Here is a 27,393-nt window from a genome sequence, read left to right on the forward strand (position 1 = left end):
CGGTCTCGAGCCGAACCTGATTATGCTCGGAATGATCATTTTCTGTCTTCAGCCAAACCTGAACCTGAACCGAACCAAGACGGTTCGTTTTAAAATATCATCTTTTCGAAAATATTTAAAAACGTATTGGTTTTTGATATTGTTCTATCGGGTTTTGAACTTGGTAGTTCCCATTTTTATTGTGCCTGACAATGCCCCTGACATTTTTAAAACACACATGAGCCTCAAGTGGGTCACCTTTTAGCTTATCAGGGCACATTTGAGCTGATTAACATTATATGGTCGTCTTCATAATGTCGTTTATAAATAACTACCGATATGATTGGAAATTTCAATTTTTACAATTTGTTTTCGTTGCCTTTAAAAACGAAATAAGAAGTAAAATGCAATTATGACGTGCGAATTGTGTTCTATAATAACTTCTAGCCGATTGATGGATAGATCTGCGCACTTAGTGATCCTTTTTTCCATCCACCCTCTACAATATTCAACTACATAAGGGAATAGAAAAGGGTCTTTACCATAAACCTTTTCATTCAATCGCTTTTAAACTTGTTTTCAAAGAAATTTCAATTAACAATTTTTCCTAATATTCTTACTCTGGGATGGAATCCTCCAAGGTCCTGTCTTACTGTACACTTAGACTATAGAAGATGGACACTTCGAAAATCTTACGGAATCAGTCAGTATAAAAGGTTATAACTATATACATTTTGGAAAATTATAGTTAAATTTGTTGTATTTAAAAGCCTTTGGTCTTCTATGTGTTTATGTGCGCAGTATAATGCTAAGGGTCAGCGGTCTTATCTGCCAAACCGGGTTCAAAACGAACTGTTACAAATTATATTGCAATGCAACTTTGTGACGTCAATGGAACAGACTTTATGTCTGTGATTGACAGCAACGAACATTATATCAATAGTTGTAGGTGTAGGCACTTATGGTGCATTCCCATAACGCGTGATTGTCAGGGGTAGCATATGAGATTGGCAGTTTGACTGATTGCTGATCGAGGCATAGACCAAATCCTAAGAGCAGGGGATCTAAATTTCACAGAGGAGATACTATATATAAATTAATTGGAAAACTCCTCACCTAAGAGTGGCAAATTGGAGAAGGACTATTGTACGATTCATTATAATAAATATTAATTATTTGCGATGGGAGAGAATGAAGATCTCTGATTATTGTATATTCCCTATTCCGCGCTTAAGTCCTATCTCTCTGATAGTTATGTTTCCTTAATCCAAAGAGCTTACTTAATATAATAGCTTCATTTTTTATTCAATTTTGGTGAACCCCAAAGCATAATCTGCATTTGTGTTTTGTCCTCTCGGCTTAAGGACTGACTCGACGCATTCGTGAACCGAGAGGTGTACAGAAATATATGGTTATACAAAGTTGGTGTTGATGTGGCTTTCTTGTAACTTGAATTTTCGCCCACAAATGGACTCTGGGTATAAAAATAAGTTAACATGCATGTGTAACATGAGGCTAATATCGATGAATGCCTGCACGCCCACGGCATAAACGAGATCCGTCGGCGAAAGGTGCAGTGCTTGGTTGTTGGTTTAATATAAGAGTATTTGTGGACAGCTTTCCAGTCTCCGTTGGTTCATTAGTGTATCTTATCGGACGCTAATCAAGTTTTTATTTTAATCGTATAATTGTTATGTGGGGTCTTTTGGGTTCTTTTCTTATGTACAAACATTTGTTGTTGCTAGCCGGTCGCGCGACAAGAGACACGCTGCTTATCATTGGCTATTCAGTTTTTTCCTCTTCAAATAATAAGTTCAATGACTAAATTGAAAAGTGATTTTTTATAGTTGCTTCATATTTATAATACCCAGTATTTGTAGAAAATGGGTGGGAACATGGCCAAATAGTTTATTGAGTACATGTTTTTTGTCAGGGAACAAGCGCTCCTAAGAAAATCTTTAATATTGAAAATAAAAATAATGGAACTATGGAACGAAGAAGAAGAACAACTGCAAATCAAGTACAGGTACAGGGTATACCCATGCCAGGCATTCCCGACTAGAGCGCTTTGACTTGTATATTTTGTATTATTTTGACTTTTTAATCAGCTGCTTTTGGAACTTACTATCAGCTTTATGTACATGTTGCCCCAGTTTTTTATGTTTTTGTGTTGACCAGCTTTTGCAATTAAGAGATTTAAAGAGAGATAGAGGGAAGGAGAGAGGGTGGGGGGGGGGGGGGAGGGAGAGACAGAGGGGTGATAAGCGAGAGCTGCAAAATTAAAAATATACAAAGAAATTGTTGAATTGGACAGAGATCATAAGTTCTTGCAAATAACAAAAGCTGGGTAGAGGGTATCTCTAAGTCAGTAGAGCACCTTTATTTTTTTGTGTTTTTCCCTACCTGTTTAAAATATTCTCTGTATTTTTAAAACAAATTAAAATACTTATATAAAATCTTTTGCTGTTATTTCTTGTTTTCTGAAATCTTTGTCGGCGTCTTTTTTTTTTGTCATCCGCTTTTAAAATTTTATTTTGAATATACAAATTAAACGTAATACAATTTCCGATGCACATCATTTGAAAGCGCATTAAGTTTAAGATTTATGAATTTAATTATGAATTCATAATTTAAAAGAGCTGAAGCCGCGACGGACGGTAAGCGAAGAATTTAAAAAATGATTTCAAAATTATTTGTATTTACTGGTGGATGCGAGTTTGAATAGTTTGCTGGTAGCATCAGTTAGGCATAAGATCAGTATTTGACACTTGAATAGTTCTCATTTAGCTTGAATTTGTTTATATTATTTGTTAACTGGTCGATGGTTGGATGTTTTTTAAAATATTGAAGCTATATCTCTGATTTGACTGGCGCCTTAGGTGGCATCATAATTTTGACCAGACCCCACATAAAATGTATTCATTTTTGAAAAAATAAAAAACATTGATAAGACATTTTATATTTTTTAGGTGATGTGATTTATGGCGCATTAAAAAGTTCAGGTCTTGACTGCATATATTTGTCTAATGAGTGGCAGATAGCCCATGCCCGGGTTTTGACTTGCCCTCCGGCTTACGGGGGAGATGGACGTGTCACAAAGCTAAACAGGTGGCGGGGAGCTGCACTAGGAATGCAAAACGACCTGATTAGCTGCGACTTAGTTCCGCAATTAGATTGCCTCAGTTAATGCGCTTAAAAATCTGGGTTCGTGGGTTCAGGTGCTATTTAAATATAGCAGCGCTTACCAAAGCCCTATTATTTTTAGAATTCCTGTTCACCCTTTGAAATGCTTATAAAATAGCGAATAAAAAAAATGAGCTTAAAAATAAAGTACCAGCTGGTATTCGGCGTTGCCCGGCACATTAGAAATAACGCATCCTCTAAAATGTAACGAATTGACAATTTCTTCAAAGACAATTTCCTCAAATACGCAAATTGAGCCTTGATAAAAATATATAAAAATATATATAAATATAAGATATATAAAGCAAAACTATCAGCCGCTGAATTAAAAAATCAATCAACATATACATCAAATATTAATAAAAAATAAACAGATACCTAAATACATATAGACACGGATTTGTTGTTAAAAACCCACCCACCTGAATAGCCTTATCGAACTGTAATCAGTATTTTATGTTCGAGAAATCCCCAACCTTTCACGCCAGCTCCCCAGGCGGGCGTCTCGCAACTTGACAGTGGCGCAGTCTAATCGAATCAGCAAAAAACGAGATAGAAAATCGTATAGTTTGTGATTTAGTTATTTGTAGATTTGTTTTTCGATTATCAGTTTAATGATTTTTTAAATTCAGATTTGTGGCATGGCCCAGGCGCGATTAGTTAACATTTGTTTTGAGCGTGTTCCCAGAGCCAAAGGCTTGATGAACCTTACAGCCGAGATGAGATAACTTAAAGCAGCACATGCAATGTGAGTGACAGCTAGCAGCTTTTATTCCCCTTACCTCCCACTCGAGCTAGGTATGGTATGTAAGTATTTATAGACAAGGTTTATGGATTTGTTGTGTCGTGTCGACGGCTAAAGCACCTTCAATCCGTTTTGGACTGTGTTTATCAGGGCGTGGCTATCAATTTGAGGCGTCCTTATCGCAGCACAGCGCTTCTGTGTAATATAATTACAATTCGTTTTTGATTGCAGCATTTTGAGAGGAATTGTGATTACAAATGGGCGTGTTTGGGGGTGTTTCTTGAAGGCGTTAATCGTAGATTAGTATCTATATGCCCAAACAATGTAAACTAATTATCAATTGATATATTTAAGAATTTCTTTGCTGTTGTGTAAGAGCACACAGAGTAGTGTATTTCAAAAGAATGATGCCCATTAGTAATATGTTCAATATTTTCACATGATATATATTTATATTTTGTGATTTAATTTCAAGTCAAACATTTTAAACATGGCGCCAATTTCTGTATCGATATATCAAACGGTAAATTAACGAACCAAACGATAGCATGTGAGTAGCAAACATGCAAATCGATATATTTGTGGAGGTAGTCGATATTTGTTTAGCGTTCCTAATAAGATTCAACGAAAATATTATAAGAATTAATAATAACAATCGCACAAGGATGGTGAGTAACCTCTCGCTGCGTTTTTATTGTTTGCTGGTAAACATTTAGAGCTAGTGCTAGTGGTGTAATTAATTGATAGATTGACATTTCATACATTTCTGGAACGAAGTTGTAGATGGAACAATAGCTGTTGAGCCATTTCCGATGCGGGCAATGAAAAGTGCGGGATTAGTAATAATTGTGTTCCATGCCTGTGCCGGCTACTCCCGACACTGCTTCGGGCAATGAGATTAGCGGTCCGCCCACTGCTTGATCCGGCGAACGTTTGCCACCCCAGGAATGGAATCGTTGCTTCTTGCCCAGAACAACCGAATTGCGTTTGTCGTCCCGCTGGAGCTTGAAACGACAGCGCTCTATGACCGCATCTCGTATGATGGTCGCGAACTCAACGTCATTGAACTGTGCCATTAGCAGCTTGAAGAAGGCCCAGATCTCACCGCGCTGGGATGTTGGTGGTGGAGCATATTGATGGAACAGCCAGGTCTCGGATAGTGGGGCATCCTCTGGTGGTACGGTACGAGCGTTGTACGCGTCACACACATCCTCAAAGCTGAGTATGGCCTGGAGAATGAACTTGCGATACTTGGCCAACTGCAGCTCGCAGGTGTTCAGCTCCAGATCCACAGACGTGTGCGCGGGCAGAGCATATAGCTGCCTACAAATGGCCAGCAGCAACAGCAAGCGCCAAGTGGGCAGCATCCTCGTTGATGCAGTTGATGTGCGTTTGTAAATCCTTTTAGAAACCTTTTCGGCGGCACGCGCGCACTCGTAGATTAGCAATGAGCAACTGTGCACTCGAAGGGCACTTTCAATGGCCTTATATACCGCCAGCAGCGAGGTAGTCCGTGCCACCCACAGACGACTGCCAACTTTGAAGTTCATAAAATAATTATAAAACGTTGTCGTTTACATTTCTAAGCCGTTACACACGGCTAAAGAGCGAGTCCTAATAAGCAGCGCTATGGCTATGTCTGTCCGGATCTATGGGCCGTGCGGGGGTTGGCTTTGCGTCCAGCAACAAGTGTCATAAATTTACGGCGTACTCTTTAGCTGCTAACTGCTGCTCATTTGTATATTTTTTTTCCTTTGCGTTCCCCCGTTGAAAATTTATTAATCCTGCCCGTAGATAAACGTGACGTTCACTTGAAACTGAATGCCACTGCGAGTCGCCTTTATATGTCACAAGCTGCTCATTAGCTTGTGGCAGTCTGCCGCCCGCACTGCCCGCAACGCACCCACCACCACAACCCACAGTTGTGCACCCCTTTTGGGGCAGCCTTGTCAGCCAGTTGTACAAATTGCTCGCTGATTAGCAGGCAAGCGCATGAAATTAATCATATGCAAATACGAGTATGCTACCACTTTGCGCATTTTTTTCTTTTCTCTCGAACTTCTGGATTAGCCCACTTGTTGAATCCTGCTCTTTAATTTACTTGGGACATGACGAATGACAAAGTGCGTAGGCGTGCAAAGGGGAAAACAAGTAGTTGTGACGCGTGCTTTTGACAAAGTCCTCAGGCACTTTTTACTTATTTTAAAATTAAACACAATTCCACTTCCTTTTTCTTGCAGAAATTTCGATTTTGTGGCGATGGCGATTGTCCTGATTGGGTTTTAGCTGAAATCATATCCACTCTCTCGAACTTGAGCGTCGACAACTTGGAGCAACTGGCCCAGATAGTGGCCAAGCGCATCAGCGGCGCACAGTTTGAAGTAAGTTACTGACAAAATCTTTAAAACGTAACCTAATTTGTTTTACTCTACAGGAAGCTGTTGTTAGATCTCTCACTTCGTCTGTTACAAATGATGGCAAAACGGCCGTTGCCTGCGTTCACTATATGCTCACGAATGCGGCTCGGTATAGCTGCTCCGAGACAATCTTTGGCGAGGAAATTCAACAGCTTGGCTTGCCCAAGGATCATGCGGCGGCCATGTGCCGAGTCCTGCAAGCGCATGCCACGGTCATAAGACAAAAACTTATAGATAAGGCATTTAGAAGTAGCCTATTCCCCATATCACATGATATCCATTTGAAATTAACTATCCTTCGACTTTCAGTTAATGAGCTGCAAAGCATACGAAATGTTACCTCGCCTGGGGAAACGCCCCCAAACTGTGCCACCTTGGAACTTAAAATCTCGCAAGAATTAGTCGACGGACTACCTAAAGATACCACGCATATAGTTAATATTGAATGTGCCCAGCTGGGAGCACTGCTCGATGAAATGAAGCTGGCCCGTGATATTATGCTCAAATATGAGAATAAAGAGAATACGTAGAATACATGGGTAATTTAAGAGAAGCAAGCTACTGTTCGGCTGACCGCCTAGCTAAGCAGAGGGAATATGCCTCGCTCTTTACAGGGAGCAAACCATGTCCATGAACATGAAGTGTTCCAACTGTTGGTTGATGTTTTCATCAATTTGCATACTATTTAATGCAAATCCTACGGAACTTGTTCGACGTTCAGATGAGTTATACAATCGGGTGCCAAAATCCATAGATCGGAAGAGGTGGATCTCCCGCCAAACCTAGGTGGATGACACAACCAAACTGTGGAATTGATGTTTCAAGGAGGCGCTGTTTGATGCTTCCATTAATCCTATTAATGAAAACGTTAAGCCCATTGACTTAATTGTCTAATCGTATTTTTGAATCTTCATAATTCATAAAGATAATTTCGATTTAGTACAATTAAGTACTAAAAAGTCAGTACACTTTTTATTCATTTCTTACACCACTCGGTAAATTGTCCTTTTTCCAAGTCAAAAACCTAATTCGAATTGATTCCGAACGGGATGTTTTTCGTAAAGTCGAGTTTACCAAACGAGCATATTCGATGTGATTTGTGAATTGGATATTTCCGGGTCGTGTCTTTGCTAGCCTTGCCAACCATTTCAATTGTTAATGTTATGTTAAAATGATATTAACACAGGTAATTCAATAACAGAAAACTGTTACTGTTAAGCAACTGTTAGCAGGATGAATTTTAGGTTGTAAATTAACTTTTTTAATTTTTACACGACTTTTCTATTATATCAGAATTGTAAAATAGTCCTCATACATTGAACCTCATTGAAACAGGAGGCCACGAGGCGTCGTTTCACTCTTATCTCTTATCTCCCACATAAATTACTAACATAAATGTCACCAAAAATCAACCACAATTTGAACCCTTTTCTTACCCAAAATTGTTAGTCCCACACGCGCTGCCATCGTCCACGTGAACTGTGTCAAATTTAATCAACTGGCGTGCAACCTGTGCTAGTATTTTTGACTACCCTTGCGCAATTATTAATTATAACGTAACGTGCAGCGTAAATAAAGCGAAATTTGTTAATAAAAAGATGGGTAAAAAGTGAACCCTTTTACCCCCAAATACCTGAAATCTCCAGCGTTTGCCTTATCATCCGCTTTGCCACGGCAATTACCGGCGCATCCTTTGGACTGGGCGGGCGGGTTATTAAAATTATCTGCAGCAGCTAAAAAGGGAAGTAAAATAAAAGCAAAAAAATAGAAAAGGAAATTTCAATTAAAAAACGTAAAAAGAATAAATTAATAATGCTGCTTTTTTTTTTAATACAATTTCTAATTATGAGCAGCTGCGCAGCGTCAAGTGTCAGGCCAAAAGTCGCGCTGGCATTTGAATTTTTGATATTTTCTTATTTGTTTTTTTATTTAACAAATTTGGCTGTATTATTTTTTCAATTAAACTTGACCATGTCAAACAGTCAAAAAAGTCGCAAAGTACTCAAAATTTTTCCATTTTACTTTGTTTGTGGCCCTGCGGCGCTTATTTCTTGGTCTCAATTTTTTTTGCTGCCACATGTTGCCGACACTTGCAGCAGTCGTTTACCCCCATTCCCCCCGTTTTGCCCATCGCCCCTCTCACCTTTTTTCTTCTGCACTTGAACCTTGATTTATGATGGCCAATGGCAACTTGTGGCCCCCTTCCTGCAGCATTGTCACCTGGTCGCCTTAATTAAATTTCTGCTCGAGCATTTCAATGAACTGCAGCATTGATTTTCGGCCCGCCTGTACAGTGTACACTTGATATAGTGGACGGGGACATAGGTAAATAAATGTACCAATTACTCGGGCAACTATTTGCGCAACATTTTGTTTTAGTTGGCGCAAAATGATATCTAAACATTTGTGGGGCTGTATTTTCAATGGGCGGCAATGTCAACAAAATGGGCGGCAATGTCACGTAACACCAGTTTTGGATGCCATATAAATGGAATCAGGCAACCAGAACTCGTTTGATGCCTCACAAAGGTTGAATTTTCGAAGGGGTGGTGCGAGGAGTTTTAAGCTGAAAAATATATATTAGTTTTTTTTGTTTCTAACTTAATACACATTTTTTGGGGCCATACTTGCTTGAAATATATATCATATATATATATAACAAGTAAGAGGTTCTAGTCGGGAGCTCCCGACTAGGGGATACCCTGAACCCTTTTCTTCCAACATCAAATGTATATATATTCTATTTTAGAAGCTATATGTAAAGTTTGGTGACTCTACCTCTTATTATTTACCAAAATTGCCCAAAAAACAGGATATCGATATCGATTTTTATCGAAACGGAGTAAGTTATCGATTATTGGAAACTCGATCTGCGCGGGTACTAGGAGCACCTACATCTAGAATTTCAAGTCTCCAGCTCTTATAGGTTCTGAGATCCTTGCGTTCATACATACGGACGGACGGACGGACAGACAGGCGGACATGGCTAGATCGACTCGGCTATTGATGCTGATCAAGAACATATATACTTTATGGGGTCGGAGATGCTTCCTTCTGCCTGTTACATACATTTGGATTTCGCACAAATACAATATACCCTTATATCCATTTTTAATGGGTTCAGGGTATAAAAACTATATACTTTTTTTAACATAGTCGCGTCTTGTTTATTTATCACTAGCTTCCTCTCTGGCCACCCTCGCGACGCTCGCATAGAGAGACAGAGAGAGAGAGAGAGTATGTCACAGCGCCCCTTAAGCAATTGTAATCAGCGGCTGGCAACGCCTAAACATGTGTACCGCTATTGTATCTCCCTGTCGCTCAGCCCGCAGCTGGCAATGCTGTCACATTATGCGCCTGTTACCATATCTTTACAACTGTATCTACAGATCGTCCTCCACGCACTTATATGACAAAGCACGAAACTTAAAAACCTTATGCATGTGATTTGAGGTCGGCTCGCGGGGGGTTGGCGCATGGCACAAGTGCCAGCCTTTTGATACCCTGTAGTCATTTAGAATGGGTATATTAGATTAGCATTGAACAGGCAGATAAATGCCGTAACGAAGAGATCAGCATTATAAGCCGAGTCGTTCTAGCCAAGTCCAGTTGACTTTTAGCCTGTTTGAGTATCTATCAATATTTACTCAATTCCGAAAAGTCAGCTAATAGGAACCCATCATGACGGTTATTGGAAGTATAGTCCTGATATTCGAATGCCATATTTTGTGCTCTTCATGAAATAAAACATACCATAGTTTAGTAGCAAGTGAAGGACGTCCGAAATTAATCAGCTGGGTGCAGGGTATCGCCTAGTCTAGCAACCTCGAACAGAGCACTATAACTTGTCTAGCTCATGTTTTGGCTTGGGTTTATTTATATTTTTTTGCTGGGTCTGAGTTGGTTGACTGGGTGCTTGGTGGTGGGCCTGGTTGGTTTGTTGCTAGTCCTTCCGCTACGGTTTTTACTTTGTCAATGATGCCAGCCAACCCCCGTGGGTGGGCCACTTTAGTCACCCTTCGGTCTTTTGTTTGGGGTTTCGCGCTCAAATGCCGGAAACATTTCTGACTTTTTCAATTTGACTTTTGTGCGCCGGCTACCAATGCAGTGGTTTTATATGCAGTGGGTGATATCCCCCCTCAGCGTAATAATGAAATAAACGTTTCGCTAAATGCCTACGTATTTGGCACGGCGCAACAGAGCCTGGCTCGCGAATCGTTTAATTTGATGAGCTTGTCAGGATGTGCAGGGAATGGGAAAACTGACAAATAAGTACAGAGAGTCTCAAGATTTCAATACCTATCACAGTTGCCAAAAGACATTTTCTGACTTATAATTTAACCATAATTTGTTATTTTTATATACTTATTAAAAATTATAATAGCGTGTTCAAAGAATTCATACAAAGTTTATTTTATATACAATTTGTTTTCCTAATAGTGCTATAATAATAATTATAATTTAGACATCTATCGGTCCAGTCAAAATATCCCTACAGATCGATAATTCTGTGAGGATTGATAGAAGAACAGAACCGAAAACTTTACAATAGGCAGATATATAACTTATATAAACTCTACAGATCTTGTTGCAGTTAGCACAAATGGGAGTATAAATAAATATAGCTGAATTAAATGTCATCTGGCAAAAACAAGTCGTCGTAAGGGATTTCATTGAATATACCTTTGACCATGCCGATAAAGACACTGGCAAATGTGTCCAATATACTTGGTTCCCATTCGTTCCAGACCTCAATCCAACGTTGGTTGAACAAACGGTTGAAGATAATGGTAAGATCGGTGTTTTCTGTAAAAAGGCTGTCCATCTCTAAAATCCAGCTGATGTTGAGACTTTAGTTAAGTAACACAATCTAATATATTGTTCGATCCGCACTCACCGATCGATTTTGACAATTGGGGTCAGCTCGTAGATGTTCAAGTAACGTTTATTGTTTCGAAAATCAAGTGAGACTTTCAGTTTTAAGGTGAAATGCATGTTTTGAAACTCCGATAAAGAGTTCCCAGTTAGATTCATTTCAACCAGCCAGAGGCGTCCATTCGCATCAAAAGTGCCCTTGTGCACCAAACTGGGTATACGTCCAGAGATTGTAATTTGACTAGCTTTGGGATTTTTACCAAATCCCTTAACACTTGTAATGGTTGTGTTTTCGAAGCCATAGTTTACTTGATTACTCAGACTGACTGATGCCCAAATAAATCCGGTTCGATTTGATCTTAAGAGTTCTGTATCCCTTATGTCAACCACATCGATTGGTTTGATGCCCAATTCTGGTTCCTTTTGGATATTTTTTGATGATGTCATTTATGGACTCAACCATGCATTTCTCATCTCCGAAACGGCATTTCTTGATTTTCTCTGCTGTGATTCCATAATGCAATATTTATTTGTTGCGAATGTCCTTAACGTGTGTCATCCAAATATACTTACGTAATGCTGTGCAGAAATTAACGATCAGAAGTAGACGGATAACCAAAACGTAGGAAATCATTTTCCTCTTTTAAATGATAGCTTGTTTATTTCGTAGACTTGATTCGGCACGTGCTTAATGCTTAGTAGCTCTACTAAGAATAAGCTAACACGATTCAGTTGTCCACTCTAAACATAAGCTATTCGAGAACCAGTTGAACCGCTTTTTATCTTATTGCATTTTGCAGCTTCTACACGGCATTTCTTGAGAGTGAGAGAGCGCTTGCATAATAGTTGTATCGGTACTTTTATTAATAACTGATTTCATTAGGCATATTTCTTAACAAATGAAATTAAATATACGAATCTAACAAAACATAAACGAGTGCTCTACTTGGGAGTGCCTGACTAGCAGATACCCTACCCTACTCTCTATCACGCTTATTACAGAGAAAAACACAGACACGCTTCTGTGCTTCATCTTCCCTGAATGGTGTATAATTAAAGATATATTGCATTGAACATTTTCTATGTCTAGCTATTAAAAGTTCAAAAAATCAATAATCAAGAAACCGAATTCGACAACCAATGCATGGACATATCAACTCGGCATATATTGCATTTAAATATCTATTAACTATAGCTAAGACAAATATCGGCACAGTTCAAACTACGCTACAGATTGATAATTCTGTTAATATATATATAAAAAAAGTGAAATATCGAATATCCCATCAAGATGAATTATCATTTGGCAGAAACAAGTCGTCGTAAGCAATTTGATTGAATGTATCTTTTATCATGCCGATAAAGACACTGGCAAATGTGTCCAATATACTTGGCTCCCATTCATTTCAGATCTCAGTCCAACGTTGGTTGAACAAACGATTTAAAAAGATGGTTAGGTTAGGCTTTCAATCTCTAAAATCCAGCTGGTGTTGTGACATAACTAGAGTCAGGCCCAATCAAATATTTTGTTCTCATCAACACTTACCGATCGATTTTCACAGTTGGACTCAATTCGTAGATTTTCAGATATCGCTTATTATTCCGAAATTCCCGTGAGACTTTTAGTGTTAAAGTGAAGTACATATTTTGAAACTCCGATAGCGATTTACAGGTCTGATTAAATTGAACCCACCAGATCCGAATGCTTGCGTCCAAAGTGCCTTTGTGCACCGAAATTGGGTGGCTTGATGCCTATTTCGGGTATTCCTTTTAGATATTTCCTAATGATATCATTTATGGACTCAACTATGCATTTTGCATCTCCGAATCGACATTTCTTGATTTCCTCTTGCAAATGTGTATGTTTCATGTGCTTACGTAATGCTTTGCAGGAATTAACGATAAGAAGTATATATATAGCTAAGACATAGGATATCATTTTCCTCTTTTGAATGAATCACGTTTAATTCAGCGCGGTTCGGCACGTCTAGAGTGTTCGGCAGATCTACTTGCAGTGGGTTCATACGATTCAGTTGACCACTTTCAACATACTTAACTATCGTAGAACCAGTTGAGCAGCTTTATTGATCTCTGCTGTTTAGAAACGGCATTTCTAGAGAGTGAGAGAGCGCTTGCCTGATAGTTGTTGCATTTTATTAAGTAGATGATTGCCTTGATGCCTAACAAACTTTCTAACTTCCTTAAATTTGAATACATAGGGCATGTCGCTGCGCAACTTCTTCCCAATGTCAAAAAAAAAAAAACAACTTGACTCTAATACAAAGATAAGAACCTTCATAACAAATTGGATGTATCTAGCTGTATTCATTTTTGGATAATATGGAATTTACAAATTATATCGGAAAATAATAATCAACTTTTTCTGCATAGGACATATGTATAACATATATATATATATATATATCAAGCCTATAACTTTTGTTATTTCCGAGATATATATGTTTGTATGGAAATGTTTAACGACAATGATGGGGGCTTATGGACGGCAGAGAAAAGTTTTGTTTCTAAAAAACTGGGAGTCAAGTAAATAAAATCTCTTTAAGATTTCGACTGCAACATGATATGTAGTCCTAGTAGAAACTCAGACCCTAATTTATTTATATATGCACAGCAATTTGAATTCTTTAAATTTAGTGTTCTAATGTAGATTGAAGTTTCTTTGATTGCTAGCCTAATATTCATATGAACTTGTTCTTTTGGCTGCTGGAAGCACCTGAGCATAAAAAGTTACCATTTCCGTTTCCGCTCGCATTTGTTGATCGACTGCTTCGCATTAATCAACGCATAAATTTAACGCATTATTATTTATGTGCCTGCTCTCAGCGTTGTTGTTATTGCGGATTTCATTTCGAAATAGAAATTGTTTTACAAATGTCACGACCCAGCCCCAGCCCTAGCCCCCGCGCCAAGCGTGGGCGTGGGGGGTGGCAACAAAATAAATGGCGCTAAAATGATTCAATTACGCGAACCAAAAAAAAAAATAAAAGTAAAGAAAAAATGGAAACAGGTGGCAGCTCGGGCGACAAATTTTTGAATTGAAGTTGGGCACGAGCACAATTTGTAGACGTGTTTATTGGCGGTGCCTGCAGCTGCGTTCCACATGGCAAAGGCGAAGGCGAAGGCAAAGCCATTGGAAAGGGCGAAATATAATAAGCGAAAATAAGATTTTAATTGCCACTTTATGGGATGCGTTGAATGCCATTTTAATGCCAGCCAAGCAGGTGCGAAACACTCAACGCGGCACCTGTGGATGCCCGGATTTTGGCATCCGGCAACAAAATGTCTAGCAAATTGAACTCGACTAATTGCTGTATGCTCATCCGTTGCCATTGGTGCGCATTGATCGGATTTGTATCCAGCTCTGGCACAGCTTTCAATGTTTGCAATTGCGCATTTGCCGGACTCCGCTTTGGTTACCCCTTGGTGAGGCTAATGCGCAATATCCACTTACCCACACTCCGGCTCACTGGCTCACTGTTCGCTCCGAAGGCAGAGATAATTTTTAAGTGGGCTCGTCATGGTCTGTGGCTCCAGTAGGGTTATGCCAGCTGCTTCTGCACTTTGTTTAATGTTGTTTTTGTTGTCAACGCAAGTAAATCAAAGCTGTCATGTGTTTATGATATCATTTGGGCGATTTACCATTAGTTAAATTGCGCTTGAGTTGCTTTATAGCAGGATTTTACTTTAAAGTGCATATTGAATGCAAGAATGCCAGGAGATACCCTGTAATCCGCTTCGAATTGCCCTACAATTCATTTGTTCTAATGTGATACTCCTTGTTTCGCTTAGTCCTTCGAAACATATAAGAACTTTGCAATTATATGCTCATCCAGGTTAAATTTTAAACAGAATCTATGGCTGAGATCATAATTAATCAAATTTATGGACCATACCCCGTTGAAATAAGGGAGAAGTAGGCCTTGAGTCAGTTTTCAAGGGCAATTTCAATAAATTTCATGTACATGTGAGACGATCTTTTTTCAGTTTAACAAGTAAGTAAATTTGGCAAATCTTTTGTTTGTTTCTAAATTTCCATATTAAATATATTATTTAGGCTAATGTCGTTGGTAGCTTTTTGAGCTGAAAATAGATTTGTGTATAACTTGGCTTTGTGCAAATTGTTTGCAGCAATCCAGCGAATTATTCGAGTCAACATCTGCTTACAATGCGTATGAAGCTCTGTCGTTTTGGATGTGGTATACCCGTGCCCAGGAGCTGTTGTAGACCATGTGGGATTTTATCACCTGGCTGTGCGAAATGCTGTTTTACTTACTTTGGGTTCTGCCCCGACAATTGTTGCGGTCCGTGTTTTGAGTCATGCTTTGATCCGGCTTGGTTCACCTGGTTGGCGCCAAGATAGTGTCGCCTCTCGCATTGTCGCTATGAATAATTCTGGTGGGTTATTGCAAGAATTGGCCAACAATTTTCACTTAGTTGTATTTGAACTATTTGATTTTAAGTAATAAAGCCAAGGAGAAACCGAGTTTTGAAGCTTTTACATCTTTCAAAACTGTGCCTGATCATCACATCAGGTAACTACTGTACAGGCCCCACTTTTACATGCATATAAGTCAAATATTAATTTAAATAATAGAGAGATAATCCTAATCTGTGTAAGAGATTCACATAGCATTCATTTCGGCTTGCGGCAAGCCCAATCAAATCTTTGCCCATTTTGATGATATTATTTGCGAAATAGCTCAATACCTGAACCTTAACTAAAATCAATCGTAAAATAGTAATAAATATTTATTGTTGCTGTTGATGCTGTTGCTGTAACACATGTAAAGATTATAAAAATGAATTTTTATGATTGACCAAGGCTTGGCAGCCAGCGACCCCATCCGAGCGACCCTTATACGCTGAAATTTTAAAATCAGGAATTGACGATTATGCAAAAATCCACAATACACCTTTATGGCAGGGGCGGATATGCGGCAAAGGGTCTGCCCGTATATATCGTATATATATAAGTATATATGTGATTTCTTACCACCTTCTGAGTATGACATTTGTTTTATGCCTACTTCAGGCTGCGGTCGCATAAAGCCGCCTTCCTTGGGCAACACATGAGAACGGCCTGCGATAAAAGTTAAATATGCAAAGATGAAAATCTATAATTTTTTATGAGGTTTTCCTGCGACACCGGCCGGCTCTCGAGTTATGAGCAGGGGCGGGGCGGGGTGGTAGTGGCACAGTGCGGCCATGTTGCCACATTATGTCGCATTTTTATGTTGCTCACTCGTGTGTTTTTGGCACTAATTTGCCGACCCCCGCCCCTTGCCCTTGCTGCCTTCGACTGGGACGCAATTTGTTGCGGTTTTTCGGCATTGGCGAAATTTGCGCAATTTTTACGATTCGAGATTTGCACGAATTATACATATATATATATATTTTTTATAGTTTTACAATATGTCGACCCAGCTCGGCCATCAAAGTTGCATTTGCTGTTGTTTTGTATGGAATTCTATATATTTTCCGCTTACTCCTGCGTTCTAAGGTTAGGGTGTGTGCAGCGTAGGGGGAGTGGAACATAAGGTAGGGAAATGAACTGAGGAAAGCTAATGTGAATGTCCCAAAAGCAGCCAGCTTTTATGTGTATGTATTTGCCTACCCCACACCCGACCAATTCAAATAACTGGTTAAGGGTGACATTATCGAATAATTTCATAGTTCCTTTTTCAAGCATAACTCGAAAACTATGACACGGAATTCAATAGCATTTTTTGAGTAAGAGCTGAGTACAGGATATCTGCCAGTCAGACATTCGACTTGCTTTAAATCCTTTATCGAAAACTGATTGGGCATTGTAAAGCCTTTAAAGCATGGACATTTTTGTGAGTTCTTCTAGTCGACTTTGTGAGTATATTGTCCATGTCACTCGAAATGTGAGTCTTGTTTATGTTTGACTTTTCAAAAACCTTCCATCCGAATATCATCAAAAAATTACAACACGTGTTTGGGCTAACACCGTAAAGACAGGACAGCCTCTTAGCTGCAACAACAACAACAAAAAAAAAACAACCCGCGCATTGTTTTGCCCACTTTTTTAATGGCTGTGGCCGCAAAACAAATCCCACGGTTTGTAAACTCTGTAAAATGTTATCTCTAATGCTTGGAATTTAAATTTTTGGCGCATAATTTACATGAACATTAAACGAGCAGCAAACAGCGACATCCACATGAATGATGAGGCGTCGGCACGCGGCCAACCGCAGATACCCTGCCTCCGCCCAGCCGTGGGATGTGCCAACAGGCAACTATTAAACGCTTAATGGCAATTTCATTGTATGGCCAGATATTAGTTACCCGATAGCCTTAGCGAGTCACGGCCACATGTTTTGTTGTGATTACATGCGAGTTGACACGCCGATTTGCCGCTCTTCTAGGGCGTCTCCGCCACGTGACCAGGTCACGTGTCGCCAATTCGGCCACAAACAAAATGCTACAAGTTATTCCGCCCGCTTTAACTCGCCGCAATGCCCTCTATTCGAGCATGTTAGCCAAGCAAAGTGGTTTGAGACGAGAATCAAACAAGGTTGATATCCATTTCTGGATAGAGTATACAAGTATATAGTATAAAATCTACTTAAAATGTATTTAAATGTTTGTCTAGCTACAATTTTGTTAAATATAGTTTATATAGTAAGCTATGTATATATCAATGTAAAGAAATGGAATTAAAATAATGCATACATTATTTTCTCACATAATCTCAAAAAAATACAATTCCTTTTAATCTCAGTAACTATTAAGTTAGCTTTTTAGTTCTGAAAGGGTATTGGAGTGTCGCCTATGGTTAGAAATTTTGTTTGGCTACTGTTTGTGCCTTTTAATGTAATCAAATTATGAAAATATAATATGAGAGCGTCCGTAAGTCAAGTTGCCAAAATGTTGAGTGATTGTTTTCGCACGGCGTGCGCCCTCGCCCTCGGCTCGCCTGCTGTGATTCACTTAAGCCACCCCTTTGGGGGCGACCAAATAAATTATATTTAAAATGCTAAGCCCCGGTACCCGTACCCAGTCCCTCGACAGCGTACTCCACCCAGTGGGTGTTTCTATTTCAACACTTGAGACCCACTCAGTTTGCTCCAATTGGATTTATGCCTGCGCTTAGAGGCCGACCAGGGTGGTTCAGTTGTGGGCTTCGTGGATTTGCTGGGTCGCTGGGCTTTTCGGTGTCGGTGACTCGTCAGACCGCCCACGAGGATTTGCTTATTACATTGAAAAACATTAAACTCTTACACAATGTTGCTTTGCTGTTGTTTTTGTAATTGGTAGCCCTGTTTTTTTTTTCCTTCTCCTTTTGTCAAAATGACACATCACGAACTTTTCTAATTTGTTTATGATAATTTACGCATTATGTAATATTCTGAGACATGTCTGGTAGTCATTTATTATGGAAAGAGCGCTGAAAATCCAAGAAATACAGGCTACCATATTCTGTAAAGATTAGTTGGATACAAGAGTATTTACGAATTTAACATGTTTCCCTTTACTTTTACCTAGAGAGTTCAGAAAGTGCATGTCGCTTTAAAGCAAACGACTTCATTATTTGATAAGCATTTTGCGTCCAGTTAAGCCCCAAGCACAGTTTCCACATCTATTCAACTTCAAAGACGAGTCCCTGGCTCGTGTGTAATCAATCTCAGTGTTGTGCGCAATATGCGCAGATTAATTAATTTGTATTAACATACACACACACACTCACGCAGTTGTTGTACAATAATTAATCAAATCAAATGCATAAGTTCCAGTAATCATATGCGCCGTGATGGTAGCAACAACTGGAAAATCAAATCAGCGCCCAAAATGCGCTTAACTTGCATGTCAATTACAGCTGGCGAATGCGGCACTTGCGCCGCAATCCCCTCTCCGGAGTTGGCTCAGCTAATATTCAAAGTCAATCGGCGGAACTCATGAACTTGTCGCACGGCGCTCGCAATAATAGATCGGGGTTTGGGCCACGATTATTCATGCCTCACGCATCAAATATATGCAAATCGAATGCGAATACGGAAATTGGCAATGCGGCAACGCGGCAAACGGCGCAACTGAATATCGATATAATTTTCATTTTGGCCAATTTCATGCTAAATATGCCGCCATTTGCGTTTAATAGTTGATAAGCCCACAAAAAAAAATAAAGAGCCGCGCGCAAGATGCAAATTCAATTTTGCCAGCTAAGTTCTGACTGCAACGAATTGCTATACCCTAGCCGAAGTTTCTATAAAAATGTCATAGACTATGAAACGCATTGAGATAGCCTTTTTAAGCCCACTTCTATATTCGATTGGTCTTGAGAACTACTTAGTTATGCTAATGAAACTTTAAAGAAGATAACAAAACTTTCAGCTCAATATAAATTTGATTCTGATATTGAAACATTCATTATCTTCTATAAGACCTCATTAAATCAGGGAACTTTCTGAGTGTGTGCACTCCCGTTTTCCACACTTGCGGGTGAATTCAAACATATAATATGCGTGGATCAGTCAGCCAGGATCAAGTATTTTATGTATAAAGATTATCTAGTATAATATTATATATCAAAGTACCTCTGCTGATTTAGATATCGATTGAAAATGCCTTAAAAGGGTATTGAATGTAGGGCCTGATGTAGACAGCTGCTTTTTTAATAGATTGCCATTTTTTTTTATTGCATTTTGAGTGGGTTGCCTTGGCTTTTGGCTGGGCGTCAGGCTTTTTTAATTTTTCTAAAAAATGCATTGTCAGATCTGTGCCGAGATTTATGCACACGCAGCTGTGTGTTGTAATTTTTAGCATAGATTTCGATTTTTTTTTTGTTATTTCTGTTTTATTTTACTTTTTTTTTTCAATTTTTAGATTCTTTTGCTGCTGGCCGCGATTTATTGTGCGCAATTTTTTCTATCTTTGCGCGCTGGACGCGCACATTGAAAACGAATCACGTGAAATCTAAATAGCATCATAAATCAGAAAACGACGGCAGGTTGCTTCGCTGTGGATTCGCTGTGGATTCGCTGGATTCGCTGGAAACGCTTGGACTCGCTGCCATGCGTTGCATTCGGTTTTGGTCTCCCCGTTTCGGCCAGACAATGATAAATGTTGAGCCCCCCGTCCGAGCCAGCCCGTCTCAAAAATAGAACAGAATGGCGAATGCGTCGCTCGACTCTCATGTGTATGAAAATGGCAAATCGCTAGACGGCCTTTGATTGCGCGAAACTCCCCCTTCTTTGGCATATCGTGCGGAATTTGTGCGGAAATAAAAAACCAGGTAGCACCGGTCATTTGCTCAGCATGTGCCCCAGGCATATAAATGCAAATACCGCTCTCTGGCCGCCCATAAATATAAGTGAGGGTGTGGCTGTTGTGGGTGGCTAGTTTTGTCCTTGGAGACCATACGAAACGGCAATGCCTTATACGCCCTTTGTTTATTTATTGACGCCGTGTAGCTTGCCAATTCTTATAACTTGTGTGATAGTCTTTCTTACTTTACGGTTTTCGTTTATTTTTTTTTTTTTTTTGCTATGATTTATGTTAGATGAAGCGATTGCCAAAAGTTCACTCTAGGCATTTTAATGCGCTTTTAAAATATACCTATATACTCCAGAAACTAGATCAAATAAATGGAGTCGGTTAGCAAAACTGTTGAAGGCAAGCTCATATTTTATTTTATTATTTAATAGAAGTATTTTTGTATTTCGTACTGTTTGCCAAATAATATTTAATCTGCATTCTACATTATGGAACTAAGCGGGCAGTCACATTTTAACATTTTCAATTTTAAGGAAATTCAATAAAAGTAAATGACAATTATTCTGCTCAGATTCCTAAGTTACCTGAACCTAAGTTACTCAAAAAATGCATATTATACCCACATGCCACAGAATGCAACTTCTGCCCAAGCAGTTTTTAGAGTCAAACATTTGACTTTGATTTTCCTAATCATACGGAAAGTGATTTACATCAACAGCAACTGCCAAGGGGTCGCTCATAAAATGAGATTGTTTTAATAATATTACGAGTTTTACGAGTATTGCTCGCAATTACTTAGTCACACCCGAACCCGTACAGAGCACTTGACTCATTTGGCCAGCACATAAGCAGATTAATTATGCGACTTTTGCTATTTGCCGCGCACACAGATTTTCAGCAAAGGGGATCGCATGTGGTCGCCATCATGATGGTTGGGTATGGGGCGGAAGTTGGGGAGTTTCGGGTTCTCTAATTATACGATAAGCACAAATTGACCTCCAGATGCGGCCGCCTATTTACCCTGCTGTAAATAGCATAGCTATATTACGTCCGGATGCGTGTCCGTGTTCGTGTAATGTTATTAATACATAAATCTGAATATTAATTTCGCCTCGCCGTCCGAATTGGATTATGAACTCTCATATGGTAGAGAATGTTCAGCCATTTATAAGGCTTTCGGTTTAGCGGCATTTTCGGTTGATTGTTTGTAATTAGAATTAGAAATTTTGTGTGTGCATTGCCTTTTCCTTTTATTGTTGTTAACACATGCGTATGCCATGCCATTATTATTTATAAAAGTTAAATGTTTCCCATTCGTAAGCACAAAATTAAACACAGTTTCTGTAATGTTTCGCTCGAAAATATTACTTAATATTGCGCCTGACTTGGACTAGTTTTGCGCCTTATGTGTGGCACATTAAAATTCTTTATGATTGGGTCAGATTAATTGTGTATATCTGTTTGTCCCCTAAGAAATACTTTATAGTGGTGCCGAACAGCCTGTGCAGAGAGTTAAAGACAAAGTAATACAATGCCATAGCCATAATCCTGCTTAGACCCGCTTCATATCCAAAAGATTTCATGCCAGTAAAAAAATACCATTAGCAATACATGATTCCAAGAACTTAGTTTGAGCTACAGTTACCTAGCAAATGTTTGTTGACAGTCTTTTTGAGCAATAAACCAAAATAAGCTCACAATTCCAGTGCTCCTCTATTTATTTGCCTATTTACCTCGAGCTGGGCAAAAGTTCCTTTTGAAGCCACAAAGAAGCAAACAACCCAAAAACTATGCGAATGGAAGCAGAATAAACTAATTGCAATTAGAAACTGATTTACTTAATTTGTTTACTTTGCGGTGTCGTTTGCCCAAAGATGTGAGCCAAGTTCCAAATTTATGGATGTGGGCAGATTTTTGGCATATTTTTGCAAACACAACTTTAGACATTTGCGGTTGACTTTTGTGCCAAGGCAAAAATGATTGAAAATTTATGGAAATTTAATATTTAGCCATGGCTTGATTAGCTAATTGATATGCCTAAGGTAGTAGTTAATTATATTAAATTGTGTTGGTAGAAAAGTAAATAAAGCGAAAAATATATATATTTAAAAACTTACCCACATTTTATGAGTTATTTTTCCGTAAGTAGACTTTCAATGGGGATTAATTCTGCTTTCACAAACGAATATCTGTAAAAAATTGAAGAAAGAAAAACAGTTTTAAGGAATCATAAAGAAATCACAAAAATTGGATTAGAATTTATTGCCAATTGAAGTAAAATCAAACCTTTTCGGAATAGTGAAAACCTTTAATGTGACAGCATTTGTTGCGAATCTGGCTTTGATTTATGCAATGTCGTCGCTCTTTGCTCAACTTATGATCAAGTATATTTCATTTAACCATCCACTAAATAACGCGACGCCTTGCAAAATTCTAAGTAGGAACATATATCAAATGGGGTAGCAGCCAAACTGACGTATCCATGCATTACCACAAGTTGCCGTGGCTAAAGTCGCTGACAAAGCTTTTAGTGTCAGTTGAAGCCATTCCGTGAATGCTTCTCCCTAAGCCAGGGACCTCCCATGGCTGCCCAAGTGATAATTGAATTAGAATATGGCGTCTCTCATACACACACACACACACACGCACGCACACAAAAGCACTTGGCTATAACTTTGCTGAAACAAAAAATACAACACATGTGCGACATCATTTGGACTGGTTTCCGGCTGGGATTGGGGTTGGGGCCGGGATGGGATGGGTGCTCGGGGCTGTAGCCAAAGAAATATTATGCTTTTAACAATTTTAGCATTTTCTCCATTTACATACATCTTAATTATTTCTCAAGATGGTTTTTGTGTGGATTACAAAAACACACACACACATACCAAGGGGTATGACATGTGTGGCTGAGGGTTGTAAAATTTAACTGGTAGCATCCTTGGCGTCGTCGTCATTTATACATTTGCATTGCCAGCTAATTTGCTTAAATGTTTTTAGGTGCCCCGCTCGGCTCTCCGGATCTGCTGCAATAATAATAACGTGCGACTTTGTCGTTGAGCATATTTTTACGATTTCCTAGATTACGACATGAGAGGATTTCGCTAATTACTTCTCCTTGCACACACACACACACACACACACACGCACACATGTGTATGACTGGGCAGGGAAGCGGGGAGTTGTGGGTTTAATTAGCGCAGCGCACCATTAGCGTTCCTTATTAATTTTCATGCGCAACTCCTCGACCGACAAATATTAATTGCAATTTAAATGTTATCGCAGTATTTGAATTTGGCGCCAACACAAAATATCATTTGCTTGCTGGAAATCAATTTGAAGTGCCGCCGCGTTAATAGTATCAATTCTAAAAAATGCTCTTAGGGTAAGCGTATTCAATTTCACACAAATTCAAAAAGTCGCAGCCAGTCAGAGAATAAAAAATTGACAATGCCATCAAAAGCTACCCCTAATTATGTGCTTACCCTAAATATGATCGGTTAATGATGGCGTAAAGAATGAGCAACGATATCAATGAGGGATATAACAAGAGAGAACAAGCATGAGAGAGAGAGAGAGAGAGAGAGAGAGAGAGGGGCGATGGACTGTTGATCAACCCCCGGTTGACTTTCTGTGCAAGTCGGAAAGTCAATTGGGAATAATTAATTTAGCTAAAATCCTTTTGTATTCCCCATTCAGCCGAGTGTTTTGCCACGTTTTTGATGAGGGACTGACAGTGGCTGTGAAAAGTAATTTGTGCACTAATAAGGCATCCCTATATGATAAATAAAATGCACTGCAAGAAATCCTTGATCAAAGCAGAAGGATAAAAGGATTTGAAATCAAGTCTGACAAGTTGTTAATAAAGAAAACGCAAATGTTGTGAAATGTTTTATCACATATTTAGTGTGACGAAAATTGGTATTAAATAGTTTCGATAAATATCCATAAAGACAACTCTGTCTATATATAAAACTAAATCAAAATATGCTATATTTTGCATTATTTATGCCTCAGATATGTTCGCAATTTACCCTAAAATTTTGTTCAGTGCATTTACACGACAACATTTCGTCCGCTTTCCCCTATATCCTCACACTCATATACATAATCGCATTTACACTAATTGGGTGACGGTGATCAATCAAAAAATATAAAAAAAAAAACAACAAAATAGAAAAGAAGCAGCCAGGGAGATGAACTTCAGCAAGAGTCGGGACATTGTCAAAGCAACAGTCGCCCGTAAACCTGAAATTGAACTCAATGAACCGATTTCCGGTTGTGCGTGTGTGTGTGTGTCGGTTACCTGAACCAGATTGTGCATTTCGCCAGCGATAAACCCCTCAACTGTAAAAACGGAAGCAATGCGACGCAGCTGAGTCGACTTTTGGCACGACCCGACTTCCCCCCCAGGAACTCGTTGCCTTTCTATCTGTTGTCACCGCTGCCATTATCCTTGCTAATTTCGCAGCTCAATGGGTCTTTGGAATTGCGTTTGGCTCTATCATTCGGGTGATCTCTAATTGCGCAGCTTGCCAGCGTATTACAAGCAAAACGATAGACCCGATCTACATCCAGAGACGAGTCGGGTATTAAGTGTGATAAATGCGTTTTTAAAAAGGCCCGAAAACAGGCTGGCCGCGTTAAAGGTAGTTGATTTAAGTGCACGCAACTCTGATACAAATTGTTATCGTCTTGTTTGTTGTTTATTATTAATTGATTGCCTTTGTATCTTTTATGACATGTTGATTTTGATCAGCAAAGCTACCTTCCGTTGTCTTTGGCTGGCTAAAAACCCAGCTGCCGATTGCTAGAAAGTGACGTCATTTGGGTGCTTTATATGGGAGAGTATTCGCATTCAGTCACGCAGAAAGCGCCATGCAGGCATATCAAATGGTGTGGAAAAAATGTATTGAAAAATCGTACGTATTTCCACAAAAAATCATAACATCTGCAATTAATCCGCCTGTCAGTTCACCGATTCCTAGACTGAACCCAAAATGTCATTTAAGGGCTAAACTGTCGCGTGAACATGGAATTGATTTTTATAGATATTTATAGATTAAAAATTTTCCACATAAGCACAAAAAAAAAAATAAAACTGAAGGAAGTAGCTGCAAAGGACGAGCATTTGTAGCATAATTTATTCGATTATTTCGATTTGCTCTTTTTTTTTCCTTATTTTGGGTTAGGTTGCAACCCTCATATGTGAAAGATTATGAACTTGAAATGGCAACAGTGGCAAACGGCAAACAGCAAACACAGACATTGGACGCGAGAAATAGAGCGAGAGATAGAGCGAGAGAGAAAGAGAGAGAATATGTGGCTGAATTTTATGAGTTTGCTTTTGCAAGAAGACAACCCACCCGGAATTGAGTTACTTGCTGCTAAATGAGGGACACTTTCCAGCCCAGCCCATTAAATTAAAAGGCCATAAATTACTTGGCTTTAATGTCAGTTGAAGATTTTCGCAGGCAGTGTGAATTGCATCAACTCTTATTGATTGCCTGCCCCTGCCGAATAGTTTATTGAGTTCGGTTACCATTTTATGCGTTTTTCATTGAATTCATGTAGCTACCTTAAAGTTGAGCTAAGCATTCTCAGTCGAGATAACTAAATGATCATATTTTTAAAAAGAAATTGAAATGTTAAACTGAAGGGAATCTTAAAGATAAAGCAATTAAGATGTGTATTGTATGTTTGTTTAAAATAAAAGCGCATTGTTAAATATGCAGAGCAATAATAAGTATTCAAACATTGACCTAAATAGTAGAGACTGCATTTGTCAAATTATAGATTGTTACTTGACTTTAAATGTAATATATAGTAGAATAAACTCGAAATTAGTAAAGAAATCTTGGAATATTATGTTTAAATATAAAAATCAGATGGTCCAAACTGAATCTTTATATTTAATTTTTCCGTTCCTGTTTATATTATATAATAACTAATATTCCAAGGAGAAAGACTATTGATGATAAAGGATTGTCAGAGGTGTCTCCTTTTGACTATATCGCATTGATACACACTATTTTGCCCATTTGTAATGGGCGCAGGGCATGAGAATGAAATTCGCTACAGTCATATTTAAAACCTTAACGCCTATTAATAACAATAGATGTCTGTCTGCTGCCGATTTGAGCCATAAAAATGGTCAATTAATAAACTGTTGCGTAGCTCATCGGACAAGGTGACAAACGTTTAAACAATAGAAATTGATGAGATCCTGTAACGCATGCATTATATGGCAAATTAATTGTATTCCCCGCGCTGCCAAATTGTCAATCAAAGAGCAATAAATTTAGCAGCTGGGGCAGGCGAACACCAATAAATGAGGAGAACGTCGTACAGATGAGAATATTGTTATTATAAATAACAGCAAACGGATGCTGAATAAAAGAGAGAGAGAGAGAGAGAGAAAGGCTTTCACTATTTACTCTTTAGTAAAAGGATGAGAGCTGAGAGTGCAATGATTGCGACGAAAATATTCGCATTCCATCTATAATCTACTTTGGGAAAGTACAAAAAAAAAAACAAAATGAAGGCAAGATACGTTAGGGCTAAGTAAGTAGCGCACATCAAGCAATTACAAAAAGAACAACAAAGTCGCAACTAAAAGAGATACAACTACAGTTGCTTACACACACACAGACACACTCGCACAGACACCCAATATATATATATATATGTGTGTATGTATAAAATGTTCAAATCATCAAACAATAAACTCAAAATGGACTCCGTCGCTTGTCGCACGTTTCGTTGCTCATTTTCATGTCGAGCGCGTTAAAAAGCTAGCTCCCCACCACTCACTCACTCGCTCGCTCGCTCTCTCTGTCGTCTACCTCATTCACTCTCTCGCTCTCTCACTCTGTGTGCTGGTGTGTTTTTCTTATGCGCAGTTTCCGCGCAACGAAATGGAATCGAACGCAGGAA

At 38.9% G+C, this 27,393-nt stretch overlaps 2 protein-coding genes and 2 long non-coding RNA genes across 6 annotated transcripts; 3 read left to right on the plus strand and 1 right to left on the minus strand.

Moving 5' to 3' along the window:
- The first annotated feature begins 4,455 nt into the window (after positions 1–4,455).
- LOC6624168 (COMM domain-containing protein 4) lies at positions 4,456–6,856 on the plus strand. Of its 2 annotated transcripts, none has more exons than XM_002047843.4 (4): positions 4,456–4,575; positions 6,148–6,288; positions 6,342–6,573; positions 6,634–6,856. In XM_002047843.4, the coding sequence occupies exons 1-4, from the start codon at positions 4,471–4,473 to the stop codon at positions 6,852–6,854; spliced, it is 699 nt and encodes a 232-aa protein (XP_002047879.3). In that variant the 5' UTR covers positions 4,456–4,470; the 3' UTR covers positions 6,855–6,856. The 2 variants fall into 2 exon arrangements, with proteins under 2 accessions (XP_002047879.3, XP_015031409.1); XM_015175923.3 differs by lacking the exon at positions 4,456–4,575 and adding an exon at positions 4,622–5,293.
- A 3,860-nt stretch (positions 6,857–10,716) lies between these two features.
- Positions 10,717–12,861, minus strand: LOC6624316 (protein takeout-like). 2 transcript variants are annotated; one of them, XM_032435128.2, is made up of 4 exons: positions 12,746–12,860; positions 11,773–12,683; positions 11,222–11,703; positions 10,717–11,162 (listed from the first exon to the last, which is right to left on the minus strand). In XM_032435128.2, exons 3-4 carry the CDS (start codon positions 11,644–11,646, stop codon positions 10,955–10,957), a joined length of 633 nt encoding a protein of 210 aa, XP_032291019.2. In that variant the 5' UTR covers positions 11,647–11,703; positions 11,773–12,683; positions 12,746–12,860; the 3' UTR covers positions 10,717–10,954. The 2 variants fall into 2 exon arrangements, with proteins under 2 accessions (XP_032291019.2, XP_070064261.1); XM_070208160.1 differs by having other exon boundaries at positions 11,222–12,683; positions 12,746–12,861.
- A 2,243-nt stretch (positions 12,862–15,104) lies between these two features.
- On the plus strand, positions 15,105–15,703 carry LOC26531662 (uncharacterized). The gene is made up of 2 exons (XR_001450421.3): positions 15,105–15,212; positions 15,275–15,703. It is a non-coding gene; the product is annotated as an uncharacterized lncRNA (long non-coding RNA).
- An 8,930-nt stretch (positions 15,704–24,633) lies between these two features.
- Positions 24,634–25,638, plus strand: LOC116650631 (uncharacterized). Its single transcript, XR_004303641.2, has 3 exons — positions 24,634–25,106; positions 25,217–25,379; positions 25,431–25,638. It is a non-coding gene; the product is annotated as an uncharacterized lncRNA (long non-coding RNA).
- The last annotated feature ends 1,755 nt before the right edge of the window (positions 25,639–27,393 follow it).

The sequence above is a fragment of the Drosophila virilis genome, chromosome 3, assembly GCF_030788295.1.
Source record: "Drosophila virilis strain 15010-1051.87 chromosome 3, Dvir_AGI_RSII-ME, whole genome shotgun sequence".
NCBI classification, from domain to species: Eukaryota; Metazoa; Arthropoda; class Insecta; order Diptera; family Drosophilidae; genus Drosophila; species Drosophila virilis.